Here is a 21,020-nt window from a genome sequence, read left to right as displayed (position 1 = left end):
GTGTAATGTGGGCTAGGTGACATGAGGTAGATTGCTAGACTAATGAGGGAGAGAGGAAGATTGCTGCTGTGTCAGGGAGTCTCATGCACAATGTAGGAGGGTAGGTAACTATGCATTGGTGTATTATGGCAGCATGATTATAGGGATGGAGGGACTTACCGGCGCCCAGCCATGTTGCCCGACCAGTAACTGAGCCGAGACCATGTAACTTTTGGCAAATTAAATCAGTCAACTAACAGTGATCACAGAGTAAGGAAAGGGAAGCGGTGTGTAAAGGCTCTTCCAACGCTGTACCAAATTGGGCGCGCCCATCCCAACCTTGTGGGTACATGACAATGCCCCCTGCCACCTGGGGCGGGCCATCCCTACCTTGTGGGTATGCAACCATGTCCCCTACCATTATGGGACCAGCTACCATTCGCCAGCATCCTCACCTGGCGTGCAACTCGTATGGCCCATGCAGTATTGTTGCTGGAACCAGACGTGAGGCCACCTATTGGTGACTATGCCAGGCCTTGTACACTGCTCTCTCCCCTGGCTGTGCAGGGAGGTCATATAACTCTCTCTCCCCGGCTACCTGCTTTTAACCCTCTGACCACCCCACTCCCCTACAATCTGCCCTGCTGGCTACCACTGGCCGGCAGGGTGCTTAAAGAAGGCAGGCCTGCCTACAACCTTGATAGATATATATAGAAAAAGTGGTCGCTTGTTTTGATGAAAACATAAGTTACAAACTTAAAATTATACATATAATAACATAAATGACACACATATAAAAACAACGACAATAAAGGTAAATAGTGAATAATATAAATGATGGAAACTAAAATAAAAAATATGGACTCAGACTATATAAATGGAATCCTGCAATGAGTGTACTGTTCCTATTAGGCCGCCAAGTAATAGAAGGAAGGAGCAAATTGAAACAGTCAGAAATAGCACATTCTGTATTATGATGTTTGCCCCACAAGGGTGGATACTTACCAAATACCACTAGAAGCCTAAATCCAATTGGATAGCATTGCAGCAGCCGTCCTCAGTTCATGCAGTTCGGAGCCTGGTGGAGCACAATTTGTATTACAAATAGAAATGGGTACTGATGGTCACATCAGGCAATGTGGTTGATGGGTGTACTGGTGTACAAATTAAATAAAAACAGGATAAATGGCAGGCTGGTCTGGGCAATTTGCAGGATAAAATTCTTAGGTAGGTCTGGTTCAATAACCACTGACGCATTTTGCTGTCTATGGTACATCTTTATCAAAGGTAAAAGTGCGTCTGTCAACCTTCCGCAGACCCCCCCCCCTCTCCCCCAGGATTCCGTGGGCCATATTAGGCTACGGCGGCCATTCTGACTCCATAATCTGCAAATAAATGCCACCATTAGACATTAATTTGTATAATTTTCACATACTAATACGAGGATCCATAGAAATCTGCTGAAAATATCTGTTATGTGTATGTTTTATGTAAGGAGGGATAGGAGCATATAATATAACCGGTGGAGGTTTTTACCTATAGGCTGCAGGGCTGCAGCCTCCCCCCCCCCCCCCAGGTAAAATCCGTCACTGTGTGGAGCCAGATGCAGTGAGTCTGTGAGACTGCACTGGCTTCACTGTGATTGGCAGTGGCTTCTTATTGGAAGTCCCGACCTGCCAGTCACCCAAGGCAGTTCCATTGGGAAATGTTCCCTCCCTGTTTGATGCCTCTCTGGGCTGCTGCTGGGCTACCGAAGACAATACTGTGCATGCGCCAGACCCGGGACTGTGAATAGGCTTCTATGGACTGCCCTTAGAGGCTGGTAGCCAGCGCATGTGCAGTACCGAAGAAGCTACTGCGCATGCCCTGGTCATGCGACCTTGACTGGGATCAGGAACTGCAGCGGGGACCAGCAGGCATTGGCGGCAGCGGCGGGAACCAGTGGGCACCAGGGACGTGCAGTCAGGGGAGGCAGGGATAATGATGAAAATAATAAAAAGAAGATATTTATATATCTTCTTTTATTATTTTCATCATTTCTACCTCTCCGGCTGCCTCCCACTGCTGCATGTGAGGGTGGGAGGCAGCGGGAGAGGTGCCTCCCGCTGTTAACATTAAAACACCGGGGGGCGGGTAGGGGTGGGCAGGGGGCAGGGAGCAGCAATGGGCTGTAAAAGCCCATTGAAAATGAATTGGGAAGCGGCACTTATACTGATGCCGCAATGACAGGGGCACCAGTATAAACGCACGCCCCCAGATGTGATTGGGCCAGCAGATCCAGTGCTAGATCCGCTGTCCAATCACATACATGCTGGGCCCTGGAGAGGAGATGCAGCAGCGAGGGCAGCGGGGAGTTTGGCGCCTGCAGGGAGAAAGCAGATGTCACTCACCCGTCTCACCGCCGAGAGGACTGGCCGCCTCCACCGCCGAGGACAGGTGAGTCCGCCGGGTGGTGGGAGGGGAGGGGGACGGGGGGGGGGGGCGCGCATGTACCGGCGGCCGCTGCATATGTAGCACCGCCATGTCCGGGGGGGGGGGGGGGGGGTGGTGGTGAGGTCAGTGCCTCCCCAGGCAATGACCTCACCGCACGTCACTGGTGGGCACTGGTGGTGGGGTTCAGCAGTGGCAGCAGCAGCGGAAGAGGCAGCAATGGGCAGCCCCCCTTCTTCACAGAGGTGAGAGCCACCGCTGAATATAACACCAAACTTCCCTGGCAGAGGGAGGAATTCGACTGGACCCCAGTTTTTAAGGTTTTAAAAAAAGTAATTCAGCTTCATTTTACTGGATCACTTCTATAGCAGTAACCCTGTTGGTGTTTAGCATAGTTAAGCCGGGTACACACTGAGCAATATGCCATCAGGTTGGGTAGATCGGACCGGCATATTGCCTATCCCGCAGTCGCATGCGACGATGCGCTATCGCTGCACATGAAACGATATCTACACCTATCGACACCATGCATGCTAATGAAGGGCACAACAATGGCCCTCATTCAGTTTGGAATACATTTGCAAAGCCCCAAAAGACCCTGTGTCACGGTTCGTGAAGCACCAGCTGGAGTGTAGCGGAGGCTGGGTGCTTTAATATAAGGTTGTTGCATCAACGACAAAAGGGAGTGAAGCAATGAGATAAAATAAATCTTATTTAATAAAGATACTTCGGTACAAGTTGTAATTGATGGCACAAACAGTATACTGTAGATTATGGAATGATAAAAGTCAATGATATAATACTTTATTGAAGAATATGAAGATGCTTGGTAGATGAAAGAAGTATTGGAGGATTGATTGAAGAATTGGAGAATTGGCTGAAGAGTTGGGTGATTGGTTGAAGGATTGGATGATTGAAGAAAGAGTTGAAATGATTGAATGAAGATAAGATGCTTGGTTAAAGGATTGGATGATTGTATGAAGGTTGGATGGTTGGAGGAATAATTGGATGATTGGATGAAGATTGGATGCTTGAAAAGATATCTGAATGATTGAAATAAAGATTGGATGAATGGAGGAATGATTGGATGATTGGATGAAGAATAAATGATGAAGTCCTATTGGATTGCTGGATTAGATTGTGGCTGCAAATCAGGAGTGACCGTGAATAATAAACGTCGGGAATGAGGATAAAGATATTATCCCTTTGGGGGACTAACCTTGTCCAGTCCGTGGTACACAGTTGTAGCAGTAAGACGATCAGCAGGAATAGTAGAGCACTTCACTACTACTACAGGAACTGTAGCGAGTACTACAGCGAGCCAGGAGAGAGCAATGATGCTTTAGGCATGGACATCATTGTACTGACTGCCGGTCTTGCCCGTCCAGTCAGTACTTAAGGAGTGAGCTGTGCGGCGATTGGATAGCCGTTTGACAGGAGAAGGCAGAGCCGCACAGTACAGGCTGTAGTATCCGAAAAGATGGTGGCGCCAGCGGAGGCGACAGAATCCAGCCGGCAGTGAGCATGCGCAGCTGCGCAGTTGCCAGCGTTTCCAGTCAGAGGCCTAATCAGGCACAGACACACATGGCGGTTCACGTCTCACGCTACCTATGCCCTGCATGGCACCGGAGCAGACAGCACCACCGTCACCATGCGGGACCATGTACCCCACCAGCACAAGGAACAAGAGCGGAGGTGAGCGCCAGGGTGGGAGACATGCTGATACAGGACCTAGGGCTGGGTACAGCACAGGGGAATTGGGTAACAGCCATGGTGGTCGTGACACCCTGCCTGTCAATCAAACTGATCGTGGATTCAAAGAGGGGCAGTATGTACATACCGGAGGTCATTCTAGTCTGTTCGCTCTCCCGTGTGTTCGCACAGGGGAGCAATGTTTTGTCTCTGTGCATGTGCAAAAGCATATATGCGCATGTGCAGGCTCTGTGTGGGAATGGACGCCACGATGTACAATTCGCACAGAGCAGTGCAGGGGGGGGGGGGGGGCAGTGGTCAGTGGTCCGGATGTCAGCTCCCCGCCCTGTTTATGTAGCAGTGCGCCACAAATCCGAGTCACCAGAGAGTGACTTAGATTTGTGAACGCTTAAGAATTAATTTGATGCCTCACACGTAAGGCTGTGAATGGATTTTTATGCAAAACAACCATTTGCATGCGAGCGGGGTCATTCACCGCGTGACAGGGGGCGGGCGTTTGTGCGCGCGGCGTTTAGTTGGCATGCAGAACAATACATCTGTGTAACATTAGAACGCACATGCCAAGTGATACAGAAAAGCAATAAGTAACTATTTTGGACACAACAGTAACTAGGCGGTATCAACAGTGGCGGAACTATAGCACCGCAGCCCCCGCGACCGCGCGGGGGGGGGGCGCTATGCATGTGCGGGCGCCGGGGGCTGCAGTGCTATAGTTACGTTACACCCCGCCGCCCGCCGCACCAACCCCCTCAAACCCCCCCATCCCCAGTCTTTTCTTGTGTTCAGTATGCGCTGGTCCCGGCTCCCTTCTTCTGCTGAGGACCACCACAAAATGCACGCCCCCATATAGCACACAGTTCTCTGAAACTGTCTGCTGTATGGGGGCGGACATTTTGTGGTGGTCCTCATAGCAGAAGAAGGGAGCCGGGACCTGCGCGTACTGAACCTAGGTAAGACTGCGGGGGTTGGTGTGGCGGGCGGCGGGGCGGGTGAGTGGCGCCCAAAATGTAGTTACGCCGCTGGGTATCAAATATGTATTAACTTTTAGAGGTGAAAGCCAACATTTATTCGTGCCAACCTTTTGCTTGTGTTGACATTTTGAAGATGTCGGCCAAATGCATGTGGAGCTTTTTCACGTGTTCGACTACCGTCGACCATACCCGTCTTTTCAACCCAATGAACTTTATTATGCTTCACACTTGTAATATTATACTGCAGTCTTATCTTTGTAATTGATCTTTGGAATGATAGGATACTTTTCCTCAAGAAAATGAATCTACATCTTCGAAAGTGGAACTAGTTTGTTTACTGGAGGATGAAGTAGAATTTAAAGACATTAAAGGATTTGTAACTTGCAGTGGGGTAAGTTCATCCCAGTTGCCCGGAGGCAATCAATCAATGGTTATCCATCAAATAGTTTAACAGGATTGATAGCTGGCTGCAGAATTGCCATTGATGGCAACCATCAATGGCGACTGCACCGATGGCCATCCAAGTAACCGCCTTGTATATGTGTGATCCTCTGCTGTGTCCAAGGATGGACATCAAAATGTTTCTAAAAACTTCCAAAATTTGATGTAAATCTTTCCCTTTGCAGGTTACAGAGAAAAATGCTGATCCTAAAATGACGTTACTGAGCTATCTCCGGAGGAAACGTATCCTTTAGCCCCTCTGTGTCCGGCATTGATACCTGTTAATAATTAAGGTCCCATACACCAATGTGACTTCCCCAGGTATCGCATACTTTTGTATATCACATGTGACACTAGTCACCGCTGCCGCAGGCTGTCTGATCCCACTGATCCTTTGTGAAGCAGGTCCGATCTCCGACTCCGATGTGCATTGGATCAGATGGGATGACACATGCGATTTGCCCACTTTTCACCTGATTTCTCGGCCTGATCCATCAGAATCAGGTGAACAGTGGGCAAATCCCACTAGTGTACGGCCAAGCGCTAGGGTTCCGGGGGGAGAGGGGGGCGATTCTTTCTGCATCTCTGTCCCAGTATGTGATCAGTATGTTGACATTGTCTAGTTCAACAGTCAAAAAGTCGACTGCTATTGGTCGACAGTAAGAAAGTCAGCACATGAAAAAAGTCGACATTGTCAAAATTATTTTTTTATTACCAGTTATTTATATAGCACACACATATTCCGCAGCGCTGTACAGAGAATATTTGAACATTCACAACAGTCCCTGTCCCAGTGGAGCTTACAATCTATATTCCCTACCACATGTACACGCGCACACAGACATTATAGGGTCATTTTTTGTTAGGAGCCAATTAACCTACCAGTATATTTTTGGAATGTGGGAGGAAACCGGAGTACCCGGAGGAAACCCACACAAGCACTGGGAGAATATACAAACACCACACCATTAGGGCCATGGTGGGAACCAAACCCATGACCTCAGTGCTGTGAGGCAGTAATGCTAACCATTACACTATCCGTGATACCCAAAAGGTTGACACAAGCACTAGGTCGACATTAAAAAGGCCAGCCCTGTAAAGGGACACCCCAAACAAAACTCATATTGACCTTTCTCCATGTTCACCTTTTGCTTGTGTCAACCTTTTGACCATGTCGACCAAATGCACATTTCATGTTTCGACCTTCTGCCTGTTGAATAATAGCAATCGACCTTTTGACTGTTGACCTACTGCGCCACAGCCCTCTGTCCCAGAGTCATCCACCCAATACACAATAATAAAGATGGCACCTGGCACTGGAAGGAAAATGGTTGCAGCCCATCAAGAACAATCTCAGATTGTCACTTATTGATAATTATAATAGCAACTTTTATTCATGTTCTTAATATATATTTATTATATATTTATAGACTTTGTGGCTGGGGCAGTCAGTTCAGCACAGATGGAGGTGTGGCTTAATCCTAGTTGGGCGGTGCAGGGGTGTGGACGCTGTGTAGCATCATTGCAGCCCACTCCCACTCTGTAATGCCACCATCGGCTGTGAGCAGGTCTGAATGAGCCCCAATGTCTGTTGTTCCCTTAACCCTCTCTCCTGCAGTGGGGCTACCTGGAACCAAACTGGGCTGCGGAGAAGGAGGGTGCGGCGCCTGCACCGTGATGATCTCTAGATTCTGCACATTCCAACACAAAATTGTGTATCCTTCCATAGCAGGATTCAGAGGGTCAGGAAACTATTCCGAAATTTGCCGTAGTTATATCACAAAAAAAAAAAAAAAACAAGTAAAAAAAATAAATAAAAAAAATCGGAACCACTGAAATAATTCTGTTTTTAAGCCTCAAAGAGGGAAATTGCGCACATGTGCCAGTAGCCTATCCGTGCTCTCTTGGACAAAGCCGCTGTGATTGGTGACTTGTGACACGCACATTCTGGGGGGCGTGTTCGAGGCTGCGATCTCATACGCGGATGTAATGTCTCCAGCGTCTCAATCTCACTTCCTGCGGCCAGCGGCAACCATAGAGCTCCTCTGACTAAAGGTGTCCATACACTAGTAAGACTTATCTTCAGATCTGTCTGGTTGGAACAAAAACATGGTTATGGATGAGTGACAGTTTGTCAGTTTTCCAGCATTTCCAAGCAAATGGTCAACTGTCATTTGCTCTCATCCATTACCAGGTTTTTGTTCCAGCCAGCCAGATCTGAAGATAAATCTGCGTGTGTATGGCCACCTTAAGCCGCGATGGAAGCTGCATCGCTGTATTATTATAGCGCTGGTGGACGCATCAGTACAAATCTAGGCGCTGCGACATTAGCATTTCCCCGCGCAAACACTGCGCACACATTCGTAGCCATAAACGCATTTGCGTCCTTCTCTAAACGGTTTACGCATTATTCAGTCGACAGTGTCTAGGTCAATAGTCAAAAGGTCGACTACTATTGGTCAACAGGCAGAGCGTCGACGCATGAAAAAAAGGTCAACATGGAAAATAGGAATATGTCAACATGAGTTTTCAAATTTTTTTGGTGTCTATGTAGGCATAGGCACCCAACACGATATATGTTAATTTTTTCCATGTTGACCATTTTCTTGTCAACAGGTAGAGGTATACCCTCTAAATCAGGCCCTTTACCGCTTCTTCAGTTTATTTATTTTGGTACGGGGTATGGCTGGTTACCGGGGACAGGATGAGGGGTAGGAAGCTGGCTGTAGATGAATGCTGCTGCTCGTGTGTTATCCCTAATCCCGACGCTCACAGACACTACGCTGTAAACGCCTGCCTGGCGCCAGTCTGCTCTCTGCACCTGGCGTCCGTCACCACAGTGGAAGGAATCGGAAGCACGAAGACAAGGCTGCACCCCATACAGGTGAGTAATACCTAGGGATGGCCAACGACCATCGATGAATCAAAATCATTAATGATTTATGGCCGATGTCAAATACTTTTGCCATCGACGGTGGATAACCAGATGGGTTCCCTACCATCGATGGCACAGCAAAATCGATATTTTTTTCCCCAAAATGTTGGTACACAGAGCATAGCTCTGCCCCCGGCACCCACAAAGCCCTGGCCAATCAGCCAAACAAAATGGATGACCATTGATAGGCAAAAATATTGATGATCATCCATTGAATAGTTTAACACTATCGATGGCCAGTTGCACTATTGCCATCAATATCAACCATCGATGGCAATGATGGCCATCCCTACTTATACCAGGAGTCTATGCAGTCCCTGCTCTGTGATTTGTGCATGCGTACTGGAGATATCACCGGGAACAAGGCGCGGGCACCATGTTCCCAGAGAATCTGACATTCACAATGCCGGCATTAGGTCGACATATCAATGTCCACAGCCTTGATTCGTATTTGTCAAGTTCTCCTTTTATTGTATGTTAGGAGCGGATAGCGAAGAGCCACGGCTCGCAGTGTGGATTCTGTACACCCGGAATTGTAATGTCTCTGTACGCCCTGCTGCGCAATACACCCCAACCCTGCATGGAGGAAATAGAAAACGCATTCCAAGGTACGGTACATGATACATACCGCACAACCTGTAGCCAATCAGAGCATCTGACCACAGCAGCACATGGGATTACAGGAGAAGCTGATTGAACAGAATCTGAACCTGTTCTCCTAGGTGGCTGGAGATAGATAGTCAGGGATTATATGTATCATGAAGTCTAGCAGCCTCACACAGCAACATATATGTCCAAATTGCCGGGCCCCTCTCATTGCCGGGCCCCTTATATGATACATGGGCTGCTCATACATAGTTAACTTTTAAAACTCATACATATATGAGAAATTGATACTATTTGGTCACACCTACATGTGCAGAGCCGGATTACGGTCTGTAGGGGCCCTGGACTACAAACTTGTGGGGGCCCCTATTAATAGAAGTGATATAAAAATAAAATGAAGCATGCCTCTGTTAACCCCTTCTGCCCCGTGCACCCTGAGTCTTTTCCAGCCACATGTCACTCCAGCTGCATGCCTCCTATACCCCCTCGGGCCCTTTGCCAGTCCAACAACAAGCCCCCCTGTGCCCCCTCCAGCCCCCTTTGCGAATTCAGCTCATTAGGAGCCAACCTGAATCAGGGCCTGTATGCAGACGCAGTGTGAGGAGGAGGTGGAGTACTTACACCCCCCACAGACATTTCCCAATGACACTGTGGCAGGTATGTGGGGGCCCCCTATCGCCCCTCCGTTAATCCGGCCCTCCCCAGCTGTGAAGGGGAGTTAGGAGGATGCTGTATGACCAGAGATAGCTGTTATCTGTGACATAATAAGTGTGACGTCCGTACCCAGCCGCGCCTCCCTCTGATGTTCCGTTGGTTGTATCCACACAGGGAATCTGTGCCGCTGTACGGGATATCGTCCTATTCTGCAGGGCTTCCAAACATTCGCCAAAGTGAGTGCTCTACAGCTATGTTTAATCACCTTGGGGGGAGATGTACTAAGCCATGGAGAGAGATTATGTAGCGGCCAATCAGCCCCTAGCTGCTATGTTATGTATGTGGCTACAAACCTTCGCCGGGGCGGCGTGGCGGTAAACTTCTCGATGGGCTCCGAACACAGGCAGCCTAGTGAGCATGTCTGAATCGGACCCTCAGTGTGCAGTGACACCTTGTCATATAATGTATACAAGTTTTGGTAACGTTTGGTCTGTTCTTATATTTGAAATAATGGAAATACTTTCTGAGATGTGGGAACAATGTGTAATTATTATTTTCCTCGGTTGCAACGGTAAAGGTGGGCGTCGGGGCATACCGGGTATCCAAATATGGGAATATTTGACACAGGGAAAACAAATTCACCCTTGGGTGCTAAATCAGCTTGAAGGGCCGACTCACCTGGGTGCTGCTGGCAAGGTGACCGCACCACTGTGCCATAGTAATTAGTGTGCATGTGACATTATTCTGCTGGATTTGTAACAGGATATTGTTCCTTCCAGGATGGCTGCTGCGGCAGGAAGGCGGCCAACGGCTGCTGTATGGACCAGAAGCAGGAGGAGAATGGGGTGAGGAGTCTGTACTGTGTATCTGTGCTGCTCGGATCATTGCACCACATTCCCTGATTGCTATACTAAAGATCAATTGGTGTAACAGATTCTATGGGTGTGGATTGGTTTATTCAATAGATCACTGTATCACTGTATCATCCAGATACCAGATTTAGAAAGGCAGTTAAGGTCAACCGGGTCAAAAGGTCAGCATGACGTTGATTGACACAAAAATGTTTAAAACACGTTTTTGTTTTTGGTACTTGTTTCCTAGCACGGCACCCAGTACTCCTTTAGCGTACTGGGCTATTCTCCGTACTGAAATCGCATCGCATCGGATCGCACAGCGTGTATGGTGCCGTGTGATGCGATGCAATCTCCATATTAAGTGTACAGGAGTGCTTATACAATGAAATATCGCATTGGATCGGACGGCACCATAGACAGGGTGCGATCTGATGTGATATTTCAATGTATAAGCACCCATGCTATGAGATATGATCCAATGTGCATATTAAGTGCATAACAGTACTTATACAATGAAATATCGCATGTGATCGAACGGCACCATGCAGTGGGTGCGATCTGATGAGATATGTCATTGTACAAGCACCCATACTATGAGATGTGATGGGTGCTTACTATTGAAAGCACCTATGCCATTCTTTTGCATCAACACCACTATCCACGCCACCTCGAAGCGTTGACTGACTATCCACGTCAGCGTGGAGCTAATTTTATAAAGTGTGGTGAGCTCAGCGAGCCACTGAGCCCGAAGTGTGGCGAGCGCAGCGAGCCCGCGAGGGGACAAGGAATACATGTAAAGTAATCCGAGTCCGCTCGCCACGTTTTGCGCTCGCCACACTTTATAAGATCAACTCCACACTGATGTGGATAGTTGTATGAAAAGGTTGGAGGACACGTTCCGCCGCCGCTCGCCACGCTTCGGGGTGGCATGGATAGTGGTGGTGTTTTAGGAACGCATTCACACCTGCAATATCATACATCTGACACATGTGTTAACGAATAACTGTAATTTACTTAAATAATTAGAATGAAAAAGCATAATGAATTAATCACATTAATTACAATAAATAATGATAATAATAACAAAGAATCACAACATTAATGAAGAAAAATAATGAAAGAAAATATGTAAAAAAAAAGTTAATCAGCTTTAGGGAGGAGTGTAAGTGCTCTAAGGATGCGTTGAAAACTCCTGTAAATATGACTGGAGATGGTGGCGTGCTGTGCCTCTTTGGTGCTTATTGCGCCATTTGCATGCGCCCCAAAGATGCTCCCCATTCTGAGTATGAACCCCTGTGTCCGGGTCAATAAAATTAAATCTGGGGTTTACTTGGGCATGCTGATAACCAGCCACTTGCAACTGTTCAGTGCTGTACCCCCGCCAGCAGTCTAAATAAATAGTAGTACTGGGCTCAATATTTTCATTTATAGCCACCATCAAAGTGGTGGCATCACATCTGGGCACTATGGTGAGGAAACACTGTCCAGTTTGCTGACAAATTCCCCCCAAAATCCACTGCTGTGGTAACATACGGCTGACATTACTTTTACACTAGACAAACAAGCTCTCATCGACCTCCATGATGTGCCCTGGACCGCCCATACACCGCTGTGACTGCGCCATAAGGTCCATGCTGCAAGCCTCATGCATCCATCTGTTATACAGGACCGCTGTCTTCTTTGATATCTCCAGCTGTCGGTCACAGTAGATGAAAATAAGATGAATTTTATGGCGAGATTTGACAAATGTATCAGTCTATACAATAGTTTTGCAAGAAAGTGTAATTGATAGAAATGGTTAATGTTACTGTTGTTGGTAAACTGACATGGTTTATGGTAAATGTTAATAACTTAAAGTGAAGCCTTGAAAGTTATAGTGTAATTTCTTTCATTGTTAAGTGTAAATTATGTTAATGCTTGTGAGATCTAAAACTGTTGTTAAATGATATTATGGTTCAATTGTTTCCTTGTGTTATGCAATGCCTGGGGACATGCATAATTGTAGTGGGGAGGTATGTGGCACCCCATCACAGTAATGAACTTTGATTTGTAAGAAAACAATACAATGTGCAATTGTAAATTAACAATTTGTCAGAAGAGGATAACGTAATCTTATAAATGGTACCTCATTTATCGATTTTGGTTAAGTATAAACTGTGAAAAAGGGAGCGTCATGAAAAATCCCCTTCTAGAAAAAAATAAAATAATATATATATATATATATATATATATATGATGATTCATTACATTCTAATATTGTTATTTATTTAAACCTTCCTGTTTATCATGTATCAGATAATATTTACATTTTCCTACATTAAACAGAACACTTATACAGTCACTTTCATGTTTTGAACCTCTGAGAAGCAGATTCAGGTGTTACAGGACTGAATTCAAATGGTTTACACCGGGCACCAGGTAGCCACGGCGACCAGATTCTGCCTTCTGGTGACCATATTTTTTTGCGAGGAAGCAGAATCTGGTCTTGGCCGGGTGGGCTTGTGGTGCGGTTGTCAATCCCCCTCCCCCAGCTGTATAGGAGCCAGTGGCAAGAGCAGGTCCATCGCCGCGTGGCTATAATAAAACTCGAGCCTGTATCGCAAGCCAATTGGATTTTGCGGATCGGGAGCCAATCAGGAGCGGCAGTGGTAGCTTGGTTCCTGATTGGCTGTCAGACCAAGTTCCGAATGACTCGCGATCTGGCATGAGTTTTCAAATAGCCACGCTGCTGCAGACCTGCTCTTATACAGGGAGGGGGAGGAGCCACTCTGGACGACTGCTCTGCCCGGTTGTTGCCATTTCTGCAGATGGTAATGGCAGAGTGGAGAAGAAGGCTGCCATTTACCCCTTGGCAATGAGAAACTTAACCCCTGGCAGACCATGGTAACCCCATAGCAACAAGCATTTACCCCAGGAAGGCATGTTAATCCCTGGCAGACCATGGTAACCCAACCCCATAGTGGCAGACCATGGTAACCCCATAGCAACAAGCATTTACCCCTGGCAGAGCATATTAACCCCTGGCAGGACATGTTAACCCCATTGGCAATGAGCATGTTAACCCCTGGAATCAAACATGAAACCCTTAGCAACGAGCATTTAGGTAAGCTGAACTCATGTGGCATAATATATAATTATGGCATGTGGTATTATATGTAATGGACATTACAGCGTGTGGTATATGTAATGGGCATTATCACATGTGCAAATTTTTGGGACGTGCCTTCGGCGCACACTGTCCCTGTTATTAGTTGATCTGGCTCCTACACTTTCATCCTGGCTCCTAGATTTAAAAGAAATGTGTCGAGCCCTGTATTATATGCGTGTGTTTTTCCTGCAGCGCTTTGCGACTAGGAAATGATGTGTTATTTGATATTAGTTGGACTATCTGGTGATATTTAACTGTAAATATTATTAAACCTGTCTTGTACTTCATATAGATACCGACATCTTCAGCTTTGTTTGACCCATCGGAGTTCTCACCTTTGGACCCAACACAAGAACCAATCTTTCCTCCGGAATTACTGGCAAGTCCAGCTTGTGTATTGTATGTAGAGTTGCAGCTGGTGTGCCAATGCACCTAATTCCCCACTATGTGTATACACCGCTTCATATATCCATCACGCTTACTGATGTCCATCCATGCAGATTACAGATGTTTCCTGGTAACGCTTTATCACGCCGCCAAAATGGGTTGCGCAGAAATATTTAGCAGCACCCATAAATGCTCAGACATTGGTCAACCTGGGAACAGCTTTCTAAATTTGCATGTGTTTCCCTTGAATATCTTGCTAGCTAGCATTAGCCTGGCGCAATTGCCAGTAGTAATGATGGTTGTTGTGGCAGCTGGTGGGGACTTCTGTGGGTGGCCCAGCTTCCTGCTTGCAAGAGCATGGACTGTTGCATTAGCATAAGGCAGTGAATCTCGTGTCTGCAGTCACTTTGTCAAGGCTCACTGCTCTTATCAGAAGTTACGCCTTTAGCTTTATTCAGCAATTATATCTACAGCACAAACTTTGAGAGCCAGGTTGCAAATGGCGTCCGCTGCAACAGACACTGATTTAAGCTGATGATACCCCTAGTGAAGCCCTAGGACATCATTGTGTATTCACCGATCTCAGTGACTGGGCCATGAAGGGCCCACCGGGTAATACAGTGGTAAGGGGTGTGGCAAGCCACCAGAGGGACTGCTCACTCTGATTGGCAGGAAGGAGAACACCAGGCCCCTGTGCTAATATGTTATGTTGAACAGTTCTGGAGATGTATGGACTACGTTACTATGTCATCTATATATATCTAGTGTCCGTTTGTCTCCGTAACACTGCCATCTGTTGGCAGTGAGTGAAACTACATCTCTTTCTCTCTCACACATGCAGCACAGAAAGTAACAGACTAGCTTTCGAAGCTTTTGCTTCCAGCGGGCTTACTTACTAGTTTATTATATAATAATAATGTGTTTCCCCCACAGCTGCACAAGGACTCCCCCCGGAAGCAGCTGTGTTTCAGGGGGGACGGTGTGACCTGGATTCAGCCATCCAGCCTCAGCGAGCTGCTTTTGCTGAAGTCTCAGTACCCTGAGGCTAAACTTGTAGTGGGGAACACGGAAGTGGGTGAGTAACGAAGACTCAAAAATGCAGAATATCAATGCAGACAATGGCTTGGAGGGTGGAGGGGGTATTTGCTATATAAGCATCCTCAGCTATTGTGGGGCAGAAATCAGGGCACTGAGTGTGACAGAGCTAACCCCATACACTGGAATGGTGTGATTACTGAGGTCACAAATAATGCAATAAAGGCTGCTTCACCTGTACCTTACTGATAATGTTCTGCTTCTTCTCATTTTCTAGGTATTGAAACTAAATTTAAGAACATGTCATACCCAGTGATAATTGCTCCGGGATGGATTGCAGAATTAAATACAATAGAACACACCCAAAATGGTAGGCCATCAATGTGACATTGCCATAAGGATCAATGATAGATCTCCCCAAACAGCGCTGTGCTTCTCTTGTTGTTTTCTCCTTTGGAATGCCTGCGTTGGTATATATTGACCACCAGCTTTCTGACCACTGGTCGTCTGTATTTATTCCTTGCCAAGAGGTGATAGATTTGGTAATTTAACTTGGTCATCGACCAGTGCGTTTCGCACCGCGCACCTGCTTTCCTGTCTTTGTACTTCACGCTTACTTTCCTGGCTGTACTGCATGCCTACTTTCCTGTCTTTGTACTGCACACCTATTTTCCTGTCTGTTCTGCACACCTACCTACTTTCCTGTCTTTGTACTGCACACCTACTTTCCTGTCTTTGTACTGCACACTTGCTTTCCTGTCTGTGTACTGCACACCTACTTTCCTGTCTGTGCACTGCACGCCTACTTCCTGTCTTTATACTGCACGACTACTTTCCTGTCTTTGTACTGCACACCTACTTTCCTGTCTTTATACTGCACACCTACTTTCCTGTCTTTGTACTTTGATTGCTGCCTGTGACTTCTGTGAATGATGTTCCTTCCCATGTAATTGGGTAGATGCTTATGTCTATAAAACACAATTTTTTTTGCCAGGCATCCGTTTCGGAGCAGCTTGTAGTTTGACCACAGTAGGCGAAGTCCTCCAGAAAGCTGTGTCTGATCTTCCATCATACAGAACAGAAGTGTTCCAGGCCGTCTTGGAGCAGCTGAGGTGGTTTGCAGGACAGCAGATCCGCAACGTTGCCGTAAGGAAGACTGTGTCAGAGAAAAAAAACGAAATTATAGATGCTATTGCCCTCCAGATGACAGGTCTGACTGTCACCGTGCTCTTTACACATGTGATGGAGGAAGGGCATGTTAATCGACCAGCCCAGTCACCATACAGTTCTTCCTGCAGTCTGCATAGTGATAGACCATTGACACCGCTTAATAGCATTGCACCAGGTACATGTAAGGTGCACGTATTGTGCCTTCAGATGAGCAACAGGACCATTGCAAACTTCAAATGCACGTGTGCTGTTGGTGTCTACATAACGTGGTGGATTCCGGTGTAAAAAACAAAATGGTGTCAAGACCATTGGCACCGAGAGAGGGGGAGGGTACTAATTACTCTAGCTCAGGTCTGATGGAGGGGCCCAGTGGGGCCCCTGTTAACTGGCAGCAGCAATTCTCAATCCAGTACATGCTGCTTTGTGCTGGGCTGCAGTGTGGCCAGGGAGGTGTTTAAAGTACTATTTGTTTGGGATTTTATTTTAAGTGTGCACTGCCACGCCTCCCACAATTAGACCACACCCCCTTAACAGTACCTGGGCCCTACCAGGCTTTCTCTTGCCCTGGTTAAGACAAAGAGGAAGCGGGCTGCTGGAGGCTGAAGATGCAGAAGATAGCAGTGATTGGCTCTGGAAATGTATTTACACAAAGCTGAAAGTTCAAAGGCTGCCCTGCGCGTGCATTCAGAAACCTGCACTGAGCATGCTCCTGGTCTTTGGCACAAATAGCAGCAGGATCAGGTGATCAGAAGCCTGAAGCCTGAAGCATAACGGCGGCCATCAGACCAGGCAATCTGTAACTCATTTCCCCGCCTGCCAAAGTTAATACTGTATATAGTTGATCATTTGGGGGTCAAAAGTTCCCAGCTATCATAATAATGTATTATACAGTGCTTAGGTGTTAGATTCCTGCGGGTACAGTTATGTGACCCGGCCCTAGTCTGACATTTCCTTATCTGGCACAATCACCGTATCGCGCATTGCATTGTGGGGGATTCCAAGTGTGGGCTCTCTGGGCACTGTACCACATGCCCCATCCCATATGGATCTATACACTATACACAGAATAGGGGGGTATATATAAGTAATTAGCATTGATGTAACAGTACACACCTTCATGTTGGTTTCTTCCCAGGCTATCGGAGGGAATATCATGACAGCAAGTCCAATATCAGACCTAAACCCAGTCTTCATGGCAAGTGGAAGTCACCTGCATCTCATCTCCAAAGGTAACAGCGCTGGGGCAGTGTGGGGAGTTTTCTCTATGACCCCCAACAGGGCCTGATTATAGGGTCTCCCAGAATGGCCGGGTGGCTTCCGAAAATCGGGGTCCGCCTCATGTAAGAGGGGCAAGCTTCCCGCATTGCCCCCAGTCTCCCGGGATCCCCCCCCACCTCGCGAATCGCATCATTGTAGTCCCGCCCATCACTGTGCAATGCCTGTAATACAGCTATTGCATGTCAGGGGCGTGGCCATTATTACACCTGTCCCACCCCTCCCGGAGGACATTTTTGCATATTCCATGTTGACTGCAGTGGAACCCCTCCCCCCCACTTCCCTGTCACGGCTGCCTGACCACAGAGAACCCCCCCATGACCTAGCGCTCCAGGCTGCAGCCTGATCAACCACAGGCTGATCCCAACATGTAACACCGTTCTGCTGCACATTACATGCATTATGAATGATGAATTTATAGCATCTAGTAGCATCTTTTAGTGCAGTGTGCTGATGCTGCAGAACTGACCATCATTATATCTGTTTGTAGACAGCACGAGGTCTGTGCTAATGGATGAGAACTTCTTTACTGGATACAGAAAAACAGTCTTATACCCAAATGAAATTCTCCTCTCTGTGGAGGTTCCTTACTCACAAAAGGTCAGTTCTCTGCAGCTTTACAGGATATTTGTACGGTATTATCACAGAGCACAGGACAGACGCAAAAGTATTTAACGCAAAAATCCACACTTTAAATAACAAAGGTCCCAAAACTGACAGTAATATGATTTGCAATTTGTCCTTTGCTGCGGGTACCGAGATTGGCAACCGTAAATGCCGACACAAGCAATAGGTTGTCGTGGAATAGGTCAGCACATGAAAAGGTCAACTTGAGTTTTTCTCATTTTTTTTAGCAATGTCCTCATCTGTCGACATGGACCCCCCAATTAGTGGAAAGCGTACTCACATGGATCGCCTTGCTCGCCATACTTAATGTTCCAGACTGTAGTCCAGACACTGTTGACCTATCATTTGGATACTGTTACGGGTCAGCCAATAAACTGGATTTACGCTTGGGGGCTCAATATTAAAACACTGACAATGTGCAGAATCTTGGCGTGATCATTTTTTCTGTTAATAGAAATTAAGATAAAAAAATGGAAAAAAACAGTTTGTACTCTAAAATCATGCTAACATGATAGACAACTATTTTTTCAGCAAATAAATGTTTTCGTTATTTAAAGTGATGCATACAAATTCCTATTATATATACATTTTTTGTAATTTAAAAGCCGCTTTAAATTTTTTTTACAAAAAACTGTAACTCCCACATACAATTTTAAAAACACCTGTCCACCCATGCAGCCCCCCATTTACCTGTCCCACATCTTTTAATGCGTTATTCTTCACTTGACAGAATTTCACCCCAGTCATGAAATGTAATTATTACCCAATTTAAACTAATTAGAAACTTATAATTGCTTAATTAATCATTGGGGAAGAGGGTGGTCCCAGGAGTTCTGAAATATTTACCTTAAATACGGATTTCCCCCAAATTTTCACCTGCTTTGAATCTGCAAGAAAAAAGCAGCAGTAAAACCTATTCAAATTACAGAACGTAGCTGATTGGCTCGCTGTTACCCAACCAGCCCTGATCCAGCCACATAACTCCTGTTCTCTACTCCCTCCACTGGCTGCCTGTGAGATGGCGAATCATTTCTCAGCCCTACATGACCAGCGCCCAATGTACCTGGCACAGCTTCTGATTCAATACTGCCCCGCTCGCTTATTTCGCTATTAGCAGGACCACTAGCGGCAAATAGAATATCCTGTAATTCATCTGTGGGTGGAGCTTTCAGCTTTTTGGCTCTGACTCTTTGGAACTCGCTGCTCCTCACAGTTCCAGAGGCTTCCGCTCTAGAATCCTTCAAAAACAGACTCAAAATTTACCTGTAACTCACGCATTTCACTAATGTTTCTTTGGGTCCTAATATATATATACAGAATATAAATAACCCAAATGTTTAGTTCTCTTTTATGTTAACTTTTAATATAACAATGTTGTGACAGTGGGAATATTTCTCGGCCTACAAGCAAGCCTCGCGGCGGGAAGATGACATTGCCATTGTCACAAGCGGAATGAAAGTTGTTTTGAAGCCAGACAGTCACCAGGTGGAGCAGGTCAGGCTCAGCTACGGAGGAATGTCTCATGTCACCGTTTTGGCATCAGAGACTTGTAAGGAGCTAGTCGGAAGGTAACATTCCCCAGCCCAGACTCCTTAAATACCTAACTGACCTCAAGACGAAGCCTGGCTTTGCCGATTATTATTTTCCTTTATTTATATGGCACCACAAGGGATCCGCAGCGCCCCATTACAGATTACATAATCAAAAAAAGGAAATCAAGAACACAATGACTTACATTACAAGACAGTAAAGGACAAGTACAGGGTATATAAACATACCTGCTTAAGCGGACAGGACACTGAGATAAGTATCAGGGTGGCAGATAAACAAGGGGTTTGGTACTTTCAAAGGGAGTATAGAGTAGAAGATGGATTAAGTAAGAGAAGGAAGGGCACATGAGGGGAGAGGCCCTGTATGTGAGAGCTTACATTCTAAAGGGGAGGGACAGACAGGGGGTGACACAGATGGGGTAGAAGTGAGGATGTAACAGAGGGTTAGGATGAGATATGGCTGGCTTTGGTAAAGAAGTGGGTCTTGACAGCCCACTTAAAGTTTTGTAGAGGTGAAGAGTCTGATAGGGAGAGGTAGAGAGTTCCAGAGGTAGGGAGCAGCATATGTGAAGTCTTGGAGGCAGGAGTAGGAGGAAGTAACTGTTGGCAGGAGAGGAGCGAAGAGAATGGGTGGGAGTGTAAAGGCAGATAAGGTCAGAGGTGTAAGTGGGGGAGGAGTGGGTTAGGGCTTTGTAAGTGAGTGTGAGGAGTTTGAACTGAATTCTGAAAGGGAAGGGGATCTGGGGGAAGCGGAGCTGGTGTAGGGCTTGTAGGAGAGTGGAGGTGGATGTCTTGCATTTGGTGAGGAAGATGAGCCAGATAGCATTGATGATGGACAAGGGTGGAGAGAGGCGTTTGCCAGGGAGAACAGATAGATATGCCTTTGAAATGATCGCCACTTTAAAACATCAGCCCCGCCCACCAGGATCTTGCCGATGCATGCAAGTCACAGGATATCCCATTTACCCTATCCACTCCTATGTGACAAGTTCTGCAGGCACCCCGTGGGGTAGAGCCCAATACACATCTGTCGGCAAGTCGGCCGTAACGGGTGTACGCGCTCCAATAGGGACCAATCAGAACATCATAATTATATTTTTCAGACTTACAGTAACAGGCAAGTACCAGAATGACGCCCTCAGCAAGTGGCACCCCAAGGCGTGTGCCTCATATGCCTCATGGGAAATTCACCCCTGTTTCTCACCAACAGCAATAACTCAGATCACAGCCCCCCTAACACGTGTC

General features: G+C 46.6%; 1 protein-coding gene across 3 annotated transcripts in view; it reads left to right on the top strand.

Annotated features, from left to right (window-relative positions):
• XDH (xanthine dehydrogenase) overlaps positions 1-21,020 on the top strand; it is a 64,951-nt gene that overhangs the window by 9,369 nt on the left and 34,562 nt on the right. For 2 of the 3 annotated variants that reach the window (XM_083175514.1, XM_083175515.1), the window contains exons 2-14: positions 5,720-5,777; positions 7,153-7,249; positions 8,310-8,418; positions 8,951-9,077; positions 9,904-9,965; positions 10,509-10,574; positions 14,024-14,110; positions 15,052-15,193; positions 15,431-15,523; positions 16,148-16,299; positions 17,459-17,552; positions 18,089-18,198; positions 19,609-19,793. In XM_083175514.1, coding sequence (XP_083031640.1) covers positions 5,720-5,777; positions 7,153-7,249; positions 8,310-8,418; positions 8,951-9,077; positions 9,904-9,965; positions 10,509-10,574; positions 14,024-14,110; positions 15,052-15,193; positions 15,431-15,523; positions 16,148-16,299; positions 17,459-17,552; positions 18,089-18,198; positions 19,609-19,793 — 1,382 coding nt within the window. Of the gene's footprint in view, positions 1-5,719; positions 5,778-7,152; positions 7,250-8,309; positions 8,419-8,950; positions 9,078-9,903; positions 9,966-10,508; positions 10,575-14,023; positions 14,111-15,051; positions 15,194-15,430; positions 15,524-16,147; positions 16,300-17,458; positions 17,553-18,088; positions 18,199-19,608; positions 19,794-21,020 lie in introns of those variants that run through there. The other variant, XM_083175517.1, reaches the window with a different exon arrangement.

The sequence above is a fragment of the Crinia signifera genome, chromosome 3 (assembly GCF_055691185.1).
Source record: "Crinia signifera chromosome 3, ASM5569118v1, whole genome shotgun sequence".
Classification (NCBI taxonomy): domain Eukaryota; kingdom Metazoa; phylum Chordata; class Amphibia; order Anura; family Myobatrachidae; genus Crinia; species Crinia signifera.
Note: the sequence above shows the minus strand (reverse complement) of the source record. Positions and strands in the feature narration are given on the sequence as shown.